Source organism: Phalaenopsis equestris, unplaced genomic scaffold, assembly GCF_001263595.1.
Source record: "Phalaenopsis equestris unplaced genomic scaffold, ASM126359v1 Scaffold000198, whole genome shotgun sequence".
In the NCBI taxonomy this organism is placed as follows: domain Eukaryota; kingdom Viridiplantae; phylum Streptophyta; class Magnoliopsida; order Asparagales; family Orchidaceae; genus Phalaenopsis; species Phalaenopsis equestris.
Window position 1 is genome coordinate 464,015 of NW_018164640.1, and position 21,319 is coordinate 485,333.

At 36.9% G+C, this 21,319-nt stretch overlaps 1 protein-coding gene across 1 annotated transcript; it reads left to right on the forward strand.

The window, feature by feature from the left end:
- The first annotated feature begins 322 nt into the window (after positions 1-322).
- On the forward strand, positions 323-12,775 carry LOC110022600 (histone-lysine N-methyltransferase ATX4-like). The gene is made up of 23 exons (XM_020721635.1): positions 323-2,499; positions 2,990-3,045; positions 3,126-3,330; positions 4,204-4,317; positions 4,436-4,504; positions 4,609-4,674; positions 4,782-4,873; positions 5,212-5,304; positions 5,658-5,793; positions 5,959-6,052; positions 6,173-6,272; positions 6,419-6,543; positions 6,754-6,899; positions 7,006-7,110; positions 8,807-8,871; positions 9,114-9,318; positions 9,461-9,547; positions 9,891-9,947; positions 10,021-10,110; positions 10,568-10,654; positions 11,169-11,243; positions 11,336-11,436; positions 12,375-12,775. The coding sequence occupies exons 1-23, from the start codon at positions 1,552-1,554 to the stop codon at positions 12,463-12,465; spliced, it is 3,207 nt and encodes a 1,068-aa protein (XP_020577294.1). The 5' UTR covers positions 323-1,551; the 3' UTR covers positions 12,466-12,775.
- Positions 12,776-21,319: the final 8,544 nt, after the last annotated feature.

Sequence of the window (21,319 nt, forward strand, 5' to 3'; positions counted from 1 at the left end):
TTATTATTTATATTAAAACATCATTTGAATCTAATTTAATAATTTTTATTCTATTTTCTTAATCAATATTTTAATTGATTATAAATCTTTGTAGCCTTTTAGTTAATTAAATTTTTTTAAAATATTACTCAATGTATATATAAACTTGATGAGTAGTATTTCGAGCCAAAACGAGCCGAACACGAACAAACACATCTTAGTTCGTGTTCGGCTCGTTAACTTATCAAATGAAATTAACGAGCCGAACATGAGCTGTTCGCGAACAACGAGCCGTTTTGACAGCCCTAGTGTATACACACGATAACATCATAATACTACCATAATATCACAAATTTGTACATATATTATCCGCTTACTCGCCAGAGCAGCAGAACTACTTCTAAATAAAAAAAAAAATATTTGTCAGCTAATCTCAATGTTAACAAACCATGAATCGAAACTTCTAAATTCCAAGTCCCATCTCTCTCAACCCAATTCCGCACATGGAAATAAGCAGATCAGGATCATGGCCGCTGATAGAAATCATGAATCTACACTAATCTCCCCGCTCGCTCTCTCCTTCGCATCTCTAAGCCCAATCCTCGCGCGCCTGCACGCACAAGCCGAAAATGGCTAAACCCAAACTTCAAATCTGACGCCTTGCTGTTACAAACCGCAAGCACCATGAATCTGACTCGTCTTACTTTCACTAAGCCTAAAAGTCTCGTCTTTGGAGTCGTCTTCTCCCTCGGCGAGGAGCAGCCCATGCATGGGACTCGGAAACCCTGCTTCTCACCATTAATCCAGCTTCATCACGAGGCAATATAACACTTTCAAAATCTGCACCGACTATAGCCATCAATCAAATTGTATCAATTCATGCACTAAATCAATCTGGTTAGTTATTCATTGTTCGGACTCGGGAGAGTAAAATTGGTCATATATCTTCGCGAGCGCCATTAATTAATTGAGAGGAATCCGCCATTGCGAGTTTTCCGCACCCACGTAATCCCGAAGGATCGATTTGAAAACAATAAAAAGGAAAGGTTTTGGAGTGAAAAGAAACTGCATTTGGGGAGCTCTAAATTGTGCTTCCCTCCTTCATCACGTTTTCCATTTCCCGCCGGATCGATTAAAAAACCATGGCAGGTGGACCGGCAATCGGTGACTTTGAGTTTAGCCATCTCTAGCTCCCATTTGGGCGAAGCGATAAAGCCCCATTGGACTCGCCTCGCTGCACCTGACGCGTTAAGTCTACTGTTCTCCCTCATCTCTCTCTCTTTCTCTCGCGCTTGCGGCTGCAATTAGACGAAACCTCTCTCCTTCGAGGTCAATAGGTTGAACGGAGAAAGGAGGAAGAAAGGGAGAAGTGCTGGCTGCGGCTCCAGGTGCAGGGGTCGCCTGCTCTGCGATCCAATCCGACCCAATTATCCTCCGCGAGTTCGGTGCAAATTAGGGTTTTTGCTGCATCGTTTCGGCGCTTGGAATTCGATATATATCTCTCTGCTTGATCAAGATCTCGTCTTTGATTGTTTCTGGGATTTAGGGTTGAGTTCTGGGTGAGGGGACAAGATGATTATCAAGCGGAGCCTGCAGGGGCAAATGCCGAGCCTGAAGCGTTGCAAGGCGGATGGAGATGGAGAGGGCGACGGTGATGGGGCGGCCGGAAGCCGACGGAAAAGACGGAAGATTGATAGCTTCTTTCCGCTCGAGATTTTAGCCGATATCGGGATTTCAGTGGGGCTTCCTTACCTTCCTGAAGACTTCCGGCGGAGTTTCTGCGAAGAGGCTTCATTCTTCCCCGGCGAAGCGGAGCTGGAGGCCGCGGAAGCCTTGCGGTTAGTACCGATTCCGGCCACGGTGTCGCCGGCCCCATCAACGCCGATTGTACGAACCTCCCGGGGACGGATGCTAGTGCTTCCTTCACGATTCAATGACTCCGTTCTCATTGATCCGTGGAAGAAAGAGAAACCGAAGTTCAGAGTAATGGAACCGGAGTTAAAGATTGCAGCAAAACCGCCTGATCGTAAGAAAGACAGTTTTGGATACAAAGAAAATGACAGTTTTGGATATAAAGAAAATGGTTTTCTCAATCCCGGGGAAGCCAACTCCCTCGCATTGATCAGGGAAGAGGAGTGCTACAGAGCTTGCAGGAACTTCAGTGTGAGGAAGTACTCGACTTCACGAAGCACTCTTACATCCCTCTACGAAGCTTTCGTGTGTTTGGAGGAGCGTTTTCAGCCGCAGATCTATGGTGTTAAAGCTCCTGCTAGCTTTTCTCCAGAAGGACCAATGGAGGAGCACAGTTTTCAAAGAGATAGAGCTGAGCAACGAAAAGATTTCTTTTTCCCTGAGGATTTTGGTTTGGGGGATGTAGTTTGGGCGAAATCCGGCAAGAAGTATCCTTTCTGGCCTGCCATTGTCATCAATCCAGCTCTGCAAGCTCCAGCTATGGTGCTCAATTCCCGAATCTCTGGAGCTCTGTGTGTGATGTTCTTTGGGTTCTCTGGTAATGAAAGGGTATATTATACAGCGTAACCTTCCTGTATCTCTTTGGGATCTAATTCTTACTCATGGTGGAAAAACAAAATTGCCATGAAAATTCCTCAACGGGAGAATGATTGATGGATTGCCGTTCATCACACATTAAAATTTGTGTTCATGTTATGATGAGCTATGGTCCATCGTTCTCTTAAATCAGGAATTTATTTAAAAATCTTTCTAGTTTTGCTATGTATTGGAGACACATAATATCTATATATTATTGTTAATTATTTAATAGTTATGTAGATTTATTTTGAAGTCTAATTTGGGCAGCAACTGTGTAACCTTTTTTCTGTTATCTAAACTATTTAATGGCAGAGGAAAAAGATTTAGCTTTATTTTGATATTTGTCATTTAATAAACATTATTGATTAAATTAGTATTTTTTAAACTATTTGGACTATAAATAGTATATTTTAAATTTTTTTTTTGTTTTTTGTGTGTTTCACCTCAACTTTATGGGCAGGACTATGGATGGGTTAAACAGGGGATGCTATTTCCATTCATGGACTATATAGAAAGGTTTGTGAGTGGAGCTCTGAAAATATTGCATGATTCTTTCCTTAGTGGTTCTATTTCTGACCAGCAGTCTATTGTGGCAGGTTTCAAAGCCAGACGGAGCTCTACAGAAGCAAACCTTCTGAATTTCGCATGGCCATCGAGGAGGCATTCTTAGCCGAGCAGGGCTTCCGCGGAGCTGAAGTTGATGAAGGTAGTCTGGGCGTGCAGATGAGAGACAGGCAGTCTGTTCCCAGAGGCACCCAAGAAGCTACAGATTCTAACCATGAATTGGAATGCCTGTCACAGGTACAAGCAAGATGGTTGCAAGCATTTGCTTTTTTGAAAAGTTTATGTCAGGATATACTCTCAGGTTGGATTTTAACATATTTTTTTGGGGGGCATTTACATACTTACCACTCAATTCTTATGTATTTGCTTATCTAACACCTAAACATTACTTTTTTTACATTTAGACTTCCTAAATCTTTTCCAATCACATTAAAAATACCATTTTTAAAACTTTCTAACGGTGAAATATACATTTGAAAGCATAAGTTGACATATATGTAAAAAATGATATTTAGGTGTTCGATATGTAAATACATAAGAATCGAGTGGTATTTATGTAAATCTACTTCACTCATTAGAAAGTGAAGTAAATCAAACAAATTTGAGACATATCCTGTTGAGACATATCCTGTGAACCAAATTTTTTTTTTTCTTAATTAACATTTGCAATGAAGTTATCTATCTTTAAGTCAAGAGATATATGAGAATGAGCAGTTGTTCACAAGGGTTTTATAGCTGAATCCAGTGACGAAGTTTGGTTGAAACATAAGAGGGAACAATCCTGTTTAGTTTTGGAGTTCATTACCAAAGGATTATTACAGTTCACATGTATCCATGCTCTCTGATTCAGTTTTAAGATGTTGCCAACCTGAAATTGTTCTTAAAGCAAGATAATATTATTAATTTTTGAAGAGTTTTTTCCCATATAGTATTCTAGTAAATATCAATCAGGTCTCTAGCCCTGGCCCACTGGTGTGCTTTAGCATCACACAGCAAGTAACCACACAGATTTTCAATATATTTTCAGATTATTCACCAATCCTTCTTTTCAATCTACCAGAGTATTGCATGTTTAGTTATTCTTGGACCTGATTGGGCTTTCATTATCAGTCAGGAGACAAATTTGGGTATAAATGTGAAAGTTGTGGATTGACACTTCCATTAAAAAATACGAAGAATATTAAGCAGACATCAGAAGAGTTGATCTGTAGGCGCTGTGCAAAGGTATATCATGGCGAGCATTGAGTGAATTCACTAGAATCTTATTGCCAGATATGGATCTCCACATATACCCATTTCTCAATCATTTCTGATGTTTTATGGTCACTTTTATACTTTGAAGCTATTGAGATCAAAACAATACTGTGGAATTTGCAAGAGGATTTGGCATCGCTCGGACAATGGGAGTTGGGTAAGTTGATATACTTTCACTGTCATAAAGGTTTCTTTTATTCGTCAAACGTGTATGTTAGTGCAAAAACTCAAATTTTATCTGCAATATTCTTTTTATTGCAGGTTTGCTGTGATGGATGCCAAGTCTGGGTTCATACGGAATGTGACAAAATGTGTAGCAATCTTAAGGTCTGCTTCATGTAATCCTTTTGGCGTTATAATTTCATGAGATTAACTGTGGCCATCATCTTCCTTGTGTATTTGTGCTGATTTTAATACATATTAATTTTATAAAGGATATTGAAAGTACTAACTACTATTGTCCGGAGTGCAAGCCAAAATTTCATAGCGAATCAACAAATGCAAATAAAAAGATCTCACAAGACAGGTTATTTTTTCTCTTTTTCTCTTTTTTTTTCGGACAATTACATACCGACCACTTAAAACTTGCTATTTACAAATCAACCACCTTCTTTTATCCATTTTTCGAATTCTCTGTCAAATATCAAAATTCATGGTAAAAATTCTACCCATATTTTTGATTTTAACAAATTCTAAATACATCAGTTTGATAATTCAAAAAAATTACTTGGATGGTTAATTTATAAATATCCATGTTTCGGGTGGTTTGTACGTAATTATCCCTTTTATTGTATTTTTCTCTCTCAATGATTTGGATTGACATCTTTTTGTATTATTATTAAAATTTGCTTCATTTCTGAACAGATATGATCACGGTGGTCGGGTAGAGATGAAATCCGGCCAGGTGGCTGTAATTTGTTCAGGTGTGGACGGGACATACTTTCCTGAGCAGCACATGTAAGCATCAGTTGACCAACCTTCCATCATGTAAAAAAATAAATAGCTTATTTTTTGAATGTGTTTTCGCTTTCCCATCTAATCATTAGGTTGCTCCTTCTAACCATTTTTACAAGCTTTTAACTGTGTTTTCTTAAATCTGTAAATTAAACAACAAAAGCTTCTCAATGAACTATCCTTCAATGGTAGTAATTGCAAATGGGCTTTGAAATGTTTAAATCAAAGCCCCTCTTCCCTCATCCACTCGCACAACTATTTTTACAACCATGTCTTTTCTTTAATTTTCTTTTCAACATGCTTATTATCATAAATGCATTTTAATAATAAATACTGTTAAACTTTTTTTTGTTAAGGGTATTATGCCATTGTGGCCTTTGCAAGTCACAGAAGATAACACTAACAGAATGGGAGCGGCACACCGGTTGCAAAACGAAAAACTGGAAGAGTAGCGTGAAGGTCAAAAACAAAATGCTATCGCTCGGAAAATGGGTACTAAGTCAACTTATTTATTTTCTTATCATCATTAGGATGCCATTATAAAAATCAGTTCTTTGAAAAGAAATGGTCTTTGTTACCACAGTTATTGATATTTTAAGACACTTCTAAGGAGCGGGGACCACTGAAAATTTTTAACATTTTAATGTTACTCTACAGTTGGACCAATACAATGCACTCTTTCCCTTTCCAAACAATATGAAGCGCCCATCTCCAAAAGTGAGAAAACAGAAACTGCTTGATTTCTTGCAAGGTATATTGATTTGATCAATTTTGGATAACTTTTCTTGACAGTTTTAGCAATGTTGCTCCATTTATGCTCTGAAAAGCATTGAAAAATGAATTTTTTATGATTCTCATTTCTCTTAAACAGAAGAATATGAACCAGTGTATACTAAATGGACAACAGAGCGATGTGCAATCTGTAGATGGGTTGAGGACTGGGATTACAATAAAATTATTATCTGTAATAGGTAATTTTGGGTTCTCTTCCTCTTCCAAAATGTTCAAGTTTCTTCTTTCTTCTTTTTTTTGTGTGAATTCATAGGTGCTACTCATCCAAGTTGCTCCTAAATGCTTAAAGACACTGACAATTCATGTACTCTGATGTTATTTCCAGGTGCCAAATAGCTGTCCACCAAGAATGCTATGGAGCAAGAAACATTCGTGATTTCACATCTTGGGTTTGCAGAGCCTGTGAAACACCTCAATATACACGGGAGTGTTGCCTCTGCCCAGTAAAAGGTACTATTTCTGGTTAATGAAAAAGATTGTTTTTTGATCTAAGGCATTACTGAAATTTTTTTCCATTGAGTCTAACAATGCTTCAAGCCTAAGATCACTGTGAAAGAATTTTTTGTCCATTAATACTCTTTGATATTTTATATTACTTCCGTGCCAATATTAATTTTTGTTGCAATTTTAAATATGATATAGTTTATTAAACTTGGGCAGGTGGTGCTCTAAAGCCTACAGATATAGAAGAACTCTGGGTTCATGTCACTTGTGCCTGGTTTCAACCTGAAGTCTCCTTTGCAAGTGGTGAAAAGATGGAGCCTGCTGTTGGTATATTGAATGTCCCATTGCAGTCTTTGGCTAAAGTAAATACACTGAATCTTATGACGGACTTATATCAGTTGATTAATTATATGAATGACTGCATTTTTCTCAAGTTACAAATGAGTTAATTGTTTTTTTCCCTATCAGACATGTTCAATATGTAAGCAGATGCACGGTTCTTGTACACAATGCTACAAATGCTCCACTTATTATCATGCTATGTGTGCCTCCAGAGCAGGATTTCAAATGGAGGTATGCCTGTAAACTTATTCTCACACTTACTGAGCTAATGTGGCATATTTGTAAAAGTTCCCTTTGCAATAATAGGAAAAACTTATGTTATATGCCATGTAAATTTTAGTCAAACTAGATTTTTCAGTCCCGCCAGACAGTGCAGAAACCATAATGTTGCAATTAAAATAAGCAACAGAAGAACCATTTTATATTTGTTTGTCCTCTTTTTGATTGATACTGATGGCGGTTTTATTTGTCATGGTTATTATTAAACCATTGTGAAAATTGAACATATGAGCAAAAAATTGTTTTGTCTTCAACACTTGATGGTCATCCGTAAAATATTTGATAAGATTGCATTTGACTGTATGATGCTATAATTTGTTACTAGCTGTTTTGTTGTAGTTGATTCTCGTCTTTGAAAAGGTCTTGTCAAATAATCAATAAGTGAGGATTGGGCCTCAGTTTTATTCGTAGCCAGAGTACCGTAGGAAGGCGAGCACGAGTTTCCATTTCTTGAGCATTTTTTTCTGCCGAATTCCAGTCTGTCCTGGGGGGGGAGTTGGGAGCACAACAATGAACAAAATGAGGGAATCTTGTAATATTGTATTCATGAAATGATTCCCTATTTATAGACAAAGAGGATGCAACATATGGAGTTATATTTATGCCCCTACTTAAGAGGGACTGTACAAATTACTCAAGTATTTCACTCTTGTGGCTCAGGCCCTTGCTGCTCTCTTGATCGGTCGCCTAGGCTTGGTAGGGCTTCGATGAGTTTTATCGGTTGGCTGGTTCTAACGGTGTCACCTATCAGATAGATTTGTAAACACTGTCAGTCGACTCGCTGGTTGACTAGTCCAATTGACCAAATTTTGTCGATCCGTAGGCGTTGTCCGGTCGTCGACCCTCAATCTCCACGAAGAAGCTTCTGTTGACAAGGTTTTGCTAGGCCATCGAGCAAAGAGAAATCACTGTAATTCATTGGATAGCCTTTCTTTGGACAAGAGGATCCTAGTGGGATGGGTGAGACCTGTTATATGCTTTTGATGGTATTGAGGGAGACAACTAAATGATTCCAATATGAAAATCAGAGGGACAAGCTTCTCTCTCGGGTTGACTTCATCATGGTGACAGGCTTAGATGACTTTTTTCTTCTTGTCTAGGTGAGCTGCTCAAGCTAATAGCACTTCGACCGCCTTTGTGATTTATGCAGTCTCGGGTTTGCCATATCAGGCTAGATATTTGGTTCACCTATCCGCCTTTTGGTCGGCCGTCTTGGTATTAGGCCATTTTCTCTTGGACCGTTTGATTTTCTTGAGATTCGTGCTGTCATAATTTCTGTGTGTATTTTCTTTAACAAACATACTGAAATCTGTTGAGAATTTTTTGACCTTGTATCCCATTTAAAGGCTTGAAAAAATAAAAAGAACAAAAAGATAACTTAGGTTCAATGATTGAACAACAAAAACCTCCTTTTGTTGCCATATATATATTTCTGTCACAATCTACGGATTTTCATTTACTTTTTCCCTATTATAAATATGTAATTTCTTTTATTTTTCAGTAAATCAAGGTAATCGATACGTCGGCACTTAACTTATTTATCTAATTCTAGTCTTGAATGCTTTATGTTAGCATAACAGTTGATGAAGTCTATTTTCTCTGCAAGTGTGAAATGAAGGCTCAATTTAACATCTTATTGTTTTGCCAGTTGCACTGCCTAGAGAAAAACAGGAAACAAGTAACCAAAATGGTCTCATACTGTTTGCAGCACAGGTAAACCAATATCTGCTTGTCTTATTATTTAGTATTTTTCATAATGCTATCTGAATCTGCCTGTTATGTTTCTTTGTTGCAAATCAGCATGGATTTTTCTGCCAAGTGTTTTAGATTTTGAAACCTAAGATGTACTTTTCATATCATTCTGACATGTCTACAGCTTCAATAGAGGTTTCTATTATTCACCAACTTCACTCCAACTGTCAATTTTATATTTATTTAGCCTATCTTATGTGCAGGCCCCCAAATCCTGATAATGTATTAATCATACATACTCCTCATGGAATCATCTCAGCCAGAGGCTTGCTCCGTAAAAAAGAAAAGAAAAATGGTTCAAGGCTGATTAGGAAAGAAACCAATGATGATGAAACTATTATTCATACTCTTATTTCTGAAACTTCTTCCGCTGCAAGGTGCCGGATATACAAAAAGATTGATTCTAAGGTGCATTTTAATGAAATGTTTCTTTGGATCATGCTAAGAGTTTATACTCATTCTTAAAACTTAACTTTCTGGCCTTATATTGTAGAATTTTTTACAAATCTTATAGAAGTTTATTTTTCATTTACTTTCTAATTCTTGTCAGAGGATGCAGAAAGAACCCGTTGCTCATCGTCTTATGGGACCTCGCTATCATCCATTGAATGAAATTCAAAGTTTGAATGCTCCTAAGGTGAAACTTCACGTGCAGTGCACTGGACTGTTTTTTTTTTTTTGCTTTAATAATGCTTATCGGAGAAAAGAAATAGGAAGATTTACATACATGTCACATAATTCCTATGTATTTACATTTCTAGCGCCAAAACTTCAATTTTTTACATGCATACCACCTCACTCATGCACCAAAAGGTGTATTTCACTTCATAAAAGTTAAAATGGTGGCTTTTTTAATGTGATATGAAGGTGTAAAAATTAAAGTTTAGGTGTTCGATATGCAAATACATATGAATTGTGTGGTATGTATGTAAACGCCCCGAAGAAATATTATTTATCACATTTTTGTAAATGATAAACAGGAGGAAAGGGATCCTAATTCATTTTCTTCATTCAGAGAGCGGCTTTACTATTTGCAGGCATGTCTATTCTGTCCACAATTTACCCTTACATTACAATTTGGACTATGTTTTGACATTTTGAATGCTTCAGTCAACGGAAAACAGTAGGGTCTGTTTTGGTAGATCTGGAATACATGGATGGGGTTTACTCGCTCGCAGAAATATTCAAGAAGGCGAAATGGTACTCTCTACTTTCAGCTAATCTAACATAATTTCTAGTTGTTTTTTTCCTTAAGTGCAGTTGTTATTTATTACTTAAAAGGTGACTCTTTTTCTATGGAATGATTAGATACTTTCTATATCTTGTACTTTGTGCAACTTCTTCTAAACATTTTTTTAAGTAAACCTTTTGAGAGTTCTCAAGTATTACGATTACTTTTATTTCAGATTGTTTCTTTGCCATAGAAGCATTGCTCTGTTTCAATCTCTTCTGCAAGGAAATCCATATTATCACTACCAATTTTAAAGATTCTTAAAGTGCTACTTGTGATGCAATTACTTCATATTACTTATTAATTTTTGTTACATTTTATCAAGTTCTTAACAATTGCGTTTATTTATTTTTGTAATGTTATTTTGGATCAATCAAATATAGAACTGATTTAGTGGTATGAACTTTTGCTTATGTTTTTTTTCAGGTTCTAGAGTACCGCGGTGAACAAGTGCGGGGTAGTGTTGCGAATTTGAGAGAGGCTCATTACCGATTACAAGGGAAGGATTGCTATGTGAGTTTCTATGTACTACTTTTTATTTCATGTTGATCACATTTTCCTGCAAATATCAGCTAAAGATTATAATTTGTTTTACCTCACTAATCTGCAAATTATTGTTGTTAGGCCACTCAATTGATAATAAGAGAAGATTTTGCGAACCAAAATTAAATATAAACTATACTCAGACCAGTTTTATTACTTGAATATGTGTTGTGCTATAAAGATTTTGCTAATAACTAAGTTGAGTGGAATTAAATTGACATTGTTAGATTACAACAGGAAAGAGAGTAACTGTTAATTAGATGTGATAATGAAAAATGAATCAGATGTTTTCAGCTAATGCAACTGGATGCAAGAAGATATACCAATTAGGTGAGTGGATAAAATGAATGTAAAAAAGGATAAGGACTGAAACTTAGTAAACCAAAGGTGTATTATGAGAAAACATGCAAAAATGATTTGTATGAATTAATGTGCATTGCATTTTCATTCATCATCTTTTACTATAAGGGATCTCTGTCTGCAGTTGTTCAAGATTAGCGAAGAGGTTGTGGTTGACGCTACAGATAAAGGAAATCTTGCACGGTTAATCAACCATTCCGTGAGGCCATCAACTCAAATTATTTTGTCATACTTAGATTTTGTGTGTTCCAGCTTACTAATTTTTTTGTGTTGTTATGTTTTGTGATGTAGTGCATGCCCAACTGCTATGCAAGGATTATGAGTGTGGGAAATGATGAGAGTAGGATTGTTCTCATCGCAAAGACCAATGTTTCTGCCGGCGACGAGCTAACGTATAACCAGCATCTCACATTCTCGTTTGTTTTGATTTTCTTTTTATTAATCTCTAGATGAAATGAGATGGTTAGTTTACCAATAAGTTATGTCGTATTATGACGGAGTTGCCATACATGCATGTTATATGAGTTTACTCATGGGCTCAGTCAAACTCAACTTGTTAACATATCCTTTGGGGCTATTTGGAATTACTTTTATTTTTATTTTATTATTATTAGTTTTTCGTGTTTTGTTTATATTTTGATTTGAAACAAAACATATTTATTATGCTTGATCAAGATATGATTATATTTGAAAATACTCAAGATAAAGATATCTAGAAGTTATTTTGAGTATTTTCAAAAACATGTTTATTTGTTTGTAGAAACGATAAATAAAAACTTGTTAAAAATACATTAAACAATTATGTTTTAAAAATAAAGAAATAAGAACAAAAGCAAAAAATAAAATTGATCCCAAATAAGCCCTTGATGTTTTGATGGTTTGGGCAAGTAAAACAGGCAGTAGATGGTTTGGGCAATTATAACAATGGGTTTATTATATGTCTATAAGACCATTAGATTAAATTGTGTAGAATGAGAAAATATGGGATTTGACCAATGGTAATTTGTATAGAAAATGTGCAAAAAGATTGCCTCTTACATGAAAGTTGTTTAGCACCTCATGTAACACTTAGCAAATGGGGTTTGAATGATTCAATCGAGTCGATATGACATTAGCTTAAGTTGGCTTTAAGTTATTTAACTTGATTTCGAACCAAGCTAGTTGAGGTAAACAATGCGTGAATTATTGACTTTGATTCAAACCAAAACTTGATCCAACTTCAGAAGCTCATCCATCTACTAAAATAAATGTATATATCTAGTTATACAAAAATCAATTTATATTTCACTCATTCTATGTTGTGAAGATATATCTTTTTCATCTGCTGCAGGTATGACTATCTATTTGATCCTGATGAAGCGGAAGAATGCAAAGTTCCATGCCTTTGCAATGCTTCTAACTGCCGGATGTTCATGAATTAGACAGCTTTAATTAGTTGATTTTTTTCCATACAAGGGTGCATTTTTATGCCACCCGTTGACATTGAGGTTTCTCCTTCCCACATAATTGATGAGTTTATTTTTTTATTTTTCCAATCTTTATTTATTTCTTTCAACAAGTTTCCATCTTTCTTCCAAAGAAAAGGCTTTTAGGCAAACTCATGGCTTAGGATACAGGCACACAGAAATGGTGCTGCTACTGTAAATATGTTTGGTCATGTATGGAATGATTAAAATCATTAATCAAACTCATATAGTCTTTACTCAGAAGATGAACTGATCTTTTTATTTCCTTGATTCGAGTGGTGTAAAATGTAATTACTGAAGAAAACTGAGCAGAATGAAAGTAGTCCATTTTTTATTACAGAGAAAAGCTCTGGTTCAATGGAGGCAAAATCGATGCTTCGTTTGAGAACACCGTCACACTCCGTTACATTTAATGAATACCGATGCATAAATTTATATTTCGTTTGATAAAATAGCGTATCCCGACGTCTCCCCAAAGGAGATTTTTTCTCCTTTTAGAACTTTGACGATGATGCTCGTTCTGCCATGCGAAGAAAGCCTGAAGCTGATTGGATGGGTAGGCCTTCTTGTTTTTGGCCTCAAGCATCGCAAAATTAGGAAGAAGAAACTAGAACTTCCTCCTACTGATGCTTACTGATATGTTGGCGATGGTTTGTAAACTTCCTTTTATGATTTTTCTGTGAATAAGGATTTTTGGTCGAGGTTGAAGAATTTGAGCAGGTGTGCTTCTGTCATACTCTCCAATGAAGATTTATTACAAGTATAAAATATATATGGATGTAAATTTTAGGTGAGAGACAAGCTCTAGTGAGAGATTCTTGTTGACTTCATGAACCCCAAGTTGAAAAAATCATATTTTTATGGTAAAAATGTATAATTAAACATTACTAATGATTTCATCAGAGGGCTTTTGATCTGCCTGCATTTTAAATATAAAGTAATCCAAGGGTTGCTGTATGTTTGATTTTTTAGAATAAGACAATATGTATATTTCTCAGTGCATTTTTCTAAGAGCTTAGTTTTCTTAACATGGTTTTACGATGATCTTTTTAGAAGGTTTAGGCCACCTCAACAAAGGCTTCAAAAGAATATTTGAATTTTTGTAAAACAAATTTTTACTTTTTCGTTTAAGTTTTTGTTAAAAAGTTTCTGCTGCAGAAACTTGTACTTTTTTGTTTATAAGATTTAAGAAGTCTTTCCCACTATTTTTATAGTGTAATGCTTCTTATATGTATGTATTTTACATATCCTTAACAATAAGGAGAGTTGTTTACTCATCTGGTAGGAGGGTCTTTCGCTCGCCCTGTAGGAGAGATTTTCGCTCGTTCTGTGCAGGAGTCATTTGCTCATCTTGTGGAGGAGTCTTTCGCCCATTCTGTAGGAGAGACATTCACTCATCCCGTAGGAAAGACTTTAGCCTGTCCTGTAGGAGAGACTTTCACTTGTCCCGTATGCGAATCTTTTGCTCTTTTCGTAGGAAAGTCTTTCGTTCATCCGATATGAGAGTCTTTTACTCGTCCTGTAGAAGAGGCTTACTAAGTTACCGACCGTTTAATTTGTCCCTCGGTGACCCGAGTTCACTGAGTATTAAACTCTCTTGAGTTCCTCGAGTGTCATTTAGAACTGAATTTACATAAAATTAACAAACTTAAATCTTCTTAAAAATGTAAACTTACAAGTGTTTATAAATGACATTCTTTCGAACTGTAGAATGTTTATACATGATTTTTTTTAAGGAAAAAATATCTTCTGATCATCTTCACTCCATGTTCAGGGGAGTTCTATCCTAATATAAGTTCTTAGTTTCTAAGCTCCATGAGATACTCGCTCGCTAATGTTGTATGGTCCATTCCAAGTTTGAACAAATTTGTCGACCGCCTGCCTGCGAGCAGCTGGGTTGGTTTTTTCAGATCTAAATCCCCGAGAGCGAAGACTTTCTCTCGAACATGCTTGTTGAAATACCGAGCAGTACACCTCTTGGCTTCCTCTTGCAGAAGAGCTGAATTTATTTGCTTTTTTTCTGCTAAATCGAGGGAAAGCAAGTTTCATTATTGGCTTTTTGTCATTCTGCCAAAATTTCTTCAGCAAATATAGAGCCAGTGACAACTCTCTGGCTATGATACTTGTATTCGACTGGTAACTCCGCATCCATCCTATCTGTTAACATAAATGAAGTTTGACTGGTCGCTGTCGAAGGTGTCGTTTGGATGACCCATAAGACGGATGGCAACAAGTCTGCCCAATTTCTTTTGGCTCTTCCAACTTTTTTCCTTAATAAATTCAGGGTGATCTTGTCCGCCTACCCGTTCGTTCATGGGTGATGAACCAAGACAAAATTTAGATCAATTCCTTGACTGGCGCAAAAATATTTCACTTGTTGGTTAGTAAACTATGTTCCATTGTTGGTAATGATAACGCGTAACGAGCCATATCAACAGATGATATTCGTCCATATGAAATTTTGAACCACTTTTTCAGTGATTTTGGCAAGCGTCTTTGCTTCAATCTACTTTAAGAAGTAATTCACGACAACCATTAGAAATTTTTGTTGGTCTTTTGATGGTGGAAATGCCCCAAGAATAACCAATCCCAAGTTGGTGAATGGTCAGTGGCTAGTGATCGGCTGAAGCTTGAGAGCAAACTGGTGATGTAAAGTTGCATACTTCTAGCATTCTTCTCATTTCCTTCAAAAATTGCTGAGCATCTTTCAAAAGCGTAGGCCAAAAATAGACTTGTCATTAAACATGATATGCCAGTGTCTTGCCTCCTAAATAACTTCTACACTCTCTGAAATGCACGTTCCAAAGGACATCTTTTGCTTCGTCTTCTTTTAAACACCTCAAATACATGAAAGTGACCTACCGTCTGAAGAATTTTCCTTTGATCATCAAATACAAGACAAGTTTAATTTTAAAAAGCCTTGGAGTTGTAATTTCTTTAGCCAGTAATCCCCTTTTCGAGTATAGGATGTAAGAATCCATCCAACTTTTAATGCTTTCGTTTGACACCTCCATAGTCTCAGATTCCTCAATTATCGATCATATAATTCGTTGTCGCTCTTCTTCTTAGCTAATGCACTTAGATGGAACTTTAGTGACTTGATTTTCTTCCAGACCAATGTGCTTGATCTTAATGCTAGTAAACTTCCCAATATCTTGTTTGACTTTACTGAGATATTTGATCATCATCTCATCTCTAGCTTCAAATCCTATATTTACGTGGTTCACAACCAACAATGAATCCAACTTTACAATGAGACTACGGGCGCGTATCTCATACGCTAGGCGTAATCACGAGATTAGAGCTTCATACGTCGCTTGGTTGTTGGCAACTTTGAACTCCACCATATTCGAGCAGTAGAAGTGCTCACCAATGGAGTTGCTAAAAGCTAATTCAAGCCTTGCATTTGATTGTTTAGAAGCTCCTTCGATGTGTAAGATCCATACTTGGTCATTGTTTGCGTTTTCGTCGCTCAATTTGACTGCCTCGAAAAAATCCATCAGAAAATCTGTGATCAACCGTGCTTTGATTGTCGTTTGAGGCACATAGAAGATGCCTAACTCGCTAAGTTCCACGAACAACTTAAGGAGCTGATCGAAATGTTCCGATTGTGTGAGAACGAACTTCAACGGATGATCTGTGATGACCCAAAATGGGTGAATTTGGAAATACGACCGGAGCCTTCAAGCGAAAAAAACCAAAATAAAACTTAGCTTTTCCATTATAGGGTACTTGATTTTGGCGCCTTTGAGGACTCAGCTTGTGTAGTAGACCAAATATTGCTTCCTTTGTTCCTCTCTGATGAGCACTGAGCTAATTACCTCTCGTCTGACTCCCAAATACAGGGAGAGTTCTTCATTCGATTTTGGGCTTTAGAGGAGCGGTAGAGATACCAAAGAATTATCTAGACCCATAAGAACTTGCTTGCATTTGTCAGACCATTCAAAATGCTTGCTTTTCCTTAAGTGTCCTAAAGAAACCTCAGCACTTATCACCCGATTTCGAGATAAAACAACATAGCCAGGTATCCAACAGGTCAATTTTTGAATTTCTTTTGCATTTTGAGGGGATAACATATTCATCAAGGCTTTTAGTTCTCTAGATTTACTTTTATGCCTTTTGGGGTTAAGAGATAATCGAGGAACTTTCCAGTTAAGGCGCTCAAGGTGCATTTCAGTGGGTTTAATCTCATGTTATATTTTTTAAGTGTTGAAAATGTTACTTTCAAGTCATTAATATGTTGTTCTGATGACTGAATCTTTACCAAGACATCATCAACAAACACTGAAATTTTTTTTTCCTTTCTGATAAAAAAATATTACATCCATAAGAAGCTGGTATGTAGCTCCAACATCCTTATGCCTGAATGATATTACATTAAAACAAAACCCACCTTCAATACTAAGAGAAGATGATTTTTTTGTGTTGGTTGGATACATTTTAATCTGTTGGTAGCCAAAGAATCAACTGAGGAAGTTCATTACTGAATAACCGATCACCACATCAACTAGTGTATCTTACTTTGACAAGGGATAGATGTCCTTCGGTCAGGTGTTGCTGAGGTTTGTGAAATCCACACACAACTGTCATTTCTGTTTGTTTTTCGCACCATCACCACATTGGAAACCCAGGTTGGATACTGGTCTTTTCTGATGTAACCTACCTACTTCAACATCCTCACTTCTTTGGGAGTTGGCTCAGCCAAGTTTCTAGCTAACGTCCAGATTTTCTGTTGTCCCGATCAAGTTGTTGGATTGATGCTCATACAATGGCACGCCACATCAATTGGTAGCTCAGACATTTCTGTTACTATCCAAGCAAAAATGTCTTGATGCTCATGAAGACTTTGGATTAGCATGCTTCTGTATTCTGCATCAAAATGCTCATTTATCATATAAAATTTACTAAGGTTCTTGATTAATGCCAAACTCTTAAGGATGGTCTCACTAGTCTTAAGACTCCGTTTCCTTCGGATTTATATATCGAGCAGATCCTACTTAATGCCGTGAACGCTCGGAGATAGGAACACCTAGATTGCTCTAAATTCCCTCAAATGGTGATAATCTCCTCTCCGACCATAAATTTCACAGCTACGTGATAAGCTGAAACTATTAATTGATAACTATTCAATAGTGGTCAGCTGAAAATGACTTTGTATGTTGGTGGTGATTCAACAATTAGGAAGCCTTCTATTCTGTTGAACTGCTTCTTCTGCTGCCCCAGGAATTCATAGGGTGATGATGCCTAAGTCTTCTTTTTGCTTGCCAGAGAAGCCGAATAGTGGACTGCTTGATGCGGAAAACTAATCAATTTTTAGTTTGATCTTATCAAACACCTCCTTGAAAAGAATGTTGACAGAACTCCCAGTATCCACAAGATTACTACCCATATGGTTTTTCTTAAAAAGCGCAATAATCACAATTACATCATTATGCAAATTTTTGTTTAGTGGAAACTATACATCGATGAAGATGATGGGTAGATGATTGTGCTTTTGGGTGAAGCCTACGGAAAATAACTCCCCCGACTGGAATCTTTTATGGCGGGCTTAACAGGATGACTCTCCTCCAAAAATTGCTTGGTTGATCCCAACAACATTTATGAAATTCACTCAAATAGGTTTATGTGACGCCTCCACTACAAGTGCCTTTCCATGTCGTCGAGTATTTAATTTCAAAACAAGAAATTCCTTCAACTTTAGAGTGTGAATCATGTACTCCAATATAATTCAAAGATGTCGACATTCCTCTGTGTCATAACCATGATCCCGAATCCCGATGATACTGATAATATTTGTTGTAATTATGAAGGGAACCTCCGGTTTTCATATATGGCGCCCTTTTGAAATACTCCTTGCTCTGGATAGCTTCCACTAATTCAATGATCGAAACTCTAAGAGGAGTCATTCCTTGCATCTTGGGCTGTACGTGTGGGTGCTCATAATATTTAGTTGGTTGCTGGTCAGAATATCGACTTGGACTTCCCCTATCATTTTTTTTTACTGCTTCTCTAGCTGTCGCGGGGGAGAGGTGTGGCGTTCTATTGTTCTAAAAACTGGAACGAGATGATGAAGGCTCATTACTCCTTTCCTTCCATCCTTTGCCTTGGGCATCCCCTTTTTTCAGCAACAACCAGTTGTCCCTACCTTTTACTCAAAAGAGTTGGTAACATACTCCTCGACAACAATGTATTTGTTGACCATTTTCAATAATTCTGCCAAAGAATTGGGCTCATACAAAACTAAATCAAACTTGAAGCGGGTACCTCTCACTCCTTCAATCAGGATGATTTATGCGATTATCGACTGCAAATCCTACACTTTTGGCATTTCTTTCTAGAAGTAGATAATGTAAGAATGAAGACTTTTATTTTCACCTTGTTTGAGCTGTGGCAGGGCCTGTGATTTATTCTTTGGCTTCTAGATGTTCACGTGGGAGGGGGGGTCTATCATTATGAAAACTGGAACTACAAGATGGAGGGTTATTACTCCTTTCCTTCCATCCTTCTCCTTGGGCAACCCCTTTTTTATAGCAATGATCAGATGTCTCTACCTTTGGCTCAGAACAGTCGATGACATACTCCTCAGCAGAAATGTAATTGTTGCCTATTTTTAATAATTTAGTCAAATAATTGGGCTCAAACATAACTAAATCAAACTTGAAGCAGACACCTCTCACTCGTTTGGTCTAGGCAGTTTGTGTGATTATTGACTGCAAATTCTGCACATCCAGCATTTCTTTCTAGAAGTAGATAATGCAAGAGTGAAGGCTTTTGTTTCCACCTTGTTTGAGATGCAACAAGGCCTGTGATTTGTTCTTCAACTTTTGGACGCTGGTAAAGTGGGCCACGAACACTTTCTTAAATTCGGTGAAAGAAGAGATTCCTCCCATTGGTAGAATTTAGAGCCAACTGAGTGCCATCTCTTTTAGCGTGGTTAGGAACAACCGACACCATCTATTTTAGCATGATTAGGAACAACCAACATTTCATAGTGTTGGTAATTCTCAACATTCTGATCACTGACTCGAAAGCAATAAAGTGATTAGTCTGATCATTCTTGTCTTTGAAAGAATCAAAGTGAGGGTGTTGGAACTTAGCCGACGGATCGACTTCCTGAATCTTCTGGGAAAAAGGACCCTCTAAGAATTGCATTTGGGGCACTTCCACCTGTGCCGACTGGTCCTCTCAATCAGTGTAGACCCAACATGATCATATTGAGAAATTTTTCGCTCTTCGGCTATTGAGACTTCTCTACAATCTTTAGGGGCTGATGGTGGAATTGAACCCCGCGGGATTGAGTCTTGCTGGACTCTTCTTTCAGGGGGCGGTTGATCTCTCCCTCAAGTAATTGCCTCATGGAGGGCATTGAACTGATCGACCATCTGATTCCACAATTTCTGACTTTATGGTTAAATTTACAGTTTCACAAATTCTCGTGACACTCCATTGTGATAGTATCTCTTAAGTTGGTATCTCCTTCTTATAGCACTTTACAACTCATTTGGGATCGCCTTTTAGGATGATGAATCCCAAGCTAACTTTGTGTAGACACGCCTTGAGGGTTAGAACGTAAATAAAGAAAGAGAAGAAAAAGAAAGAGGTAAAGACAGAGTGTCGACTTGAGAAAAAGTGTGCATGACCCTATAGAATAACCCCTATTTATAACCATAGGTGGCTTACATTTATAATTGCATAATTACCCTTTCTTCCTTATCTTTTTGAGAGTGTATTAGGTCTTTTTGCCTAATCCTATGCGATTAATCTAACTACCTCTCTAATACAAATAATTTAATTGACCTGACAATCAAGAATAGTTGTGACTATTGAATCTTATACTTGATAGTTAATATAACAAACTTTTGTCTTTAGTTGGGTTGCCTAAGCGTTGACTGACTCTATCAGTGATTCTACCAACCGGCTGCACTTGATCAATCTACCGATCGGCTGAGTAGAAGCACTAAGTTAACCGATTGTTTTTTATAATTTCGATCGATGATATGAATGATAGTTTGAACAACTTGATCCCTCTAAGATTTGTGTTGATATGTTTCCTGTATACTTCAAACATAATATTTTCTCCATTGTTCCTCATTACATCAACATATCCGTGATGCTCACAGCCATTGCACAATAGATTCAGTATATTGGCTAAGCATATTACATTATGAAGCTATGAAAATGCTAATTGCAAAGAAGGTTGCTGGATTGCACCCACAAAACCATAAAAGCAAGTGGATTAGAGATTATCCTTGGGGAAAATAATGCTAAAGAATTTAACACCACTTTGGTGTCATGAGGAAGATCAGCTGGTCTGTAGAGCAATACCAATGAGAGAATATTTGGAGTTTGGAAGAAAAATTGGTCATTCTACGGAATATGCTAACATATTTGTTTAACAAATAAGCGCAGATTGTGGTCGCTACAATGACTCTCCATAATTATATTCGGTGATATCCTTCACGTACTGACATTGACTTCAATCGGACAAAAGAAGATCATTCACTCCCTGTTGAAGCATATAAATATCGACTTGGATAACCTATATTACAGACTGAAAGCAAATTGTCTAAGTCTTGTACCTAGGATAAAGAAGGTGAGGGGAGATGATAGAGTTGAGAGAGCGAATTACATATGTCATTGTAAGTGGGTTAAAATAAGTTGTATGTTTCTTTGTTATTGCTTTATTTGCAATGAGTTGTGAAAATGCATATTGTTTAATGAAATGACACTTTATGCATTCTTATACAATTTTAAATCATAATTTGGTAGAACTTTTATCTCCAATTTATTTGCATGTATTTTTCCCTAC

Bases quoted from the DNA above. Each gene is read 5' to 3' on its own strand.
- LOC110022600 (XM_020721635.1), top strand. From the start codon at position 1,552: ATGATTATCAAGCGGAGCCTGCAGGGGCAAATGCCGAGCCTGAAGCGT. The intron at 2,500-2,989 runs GTATATTATACA...CTTTATGGGCAG, and splicing joins GGTTCTCTGGTAATGAAAGG to GACTATGGATGGGTTAAACA. The intron at 5,305-5,657 runs GTAAGCATCAGT...TTTTTTGTTAAG, and splicing joins TACTTTCCTGAGCAGCACAT to GGTATTATGCCATTGTGGCC.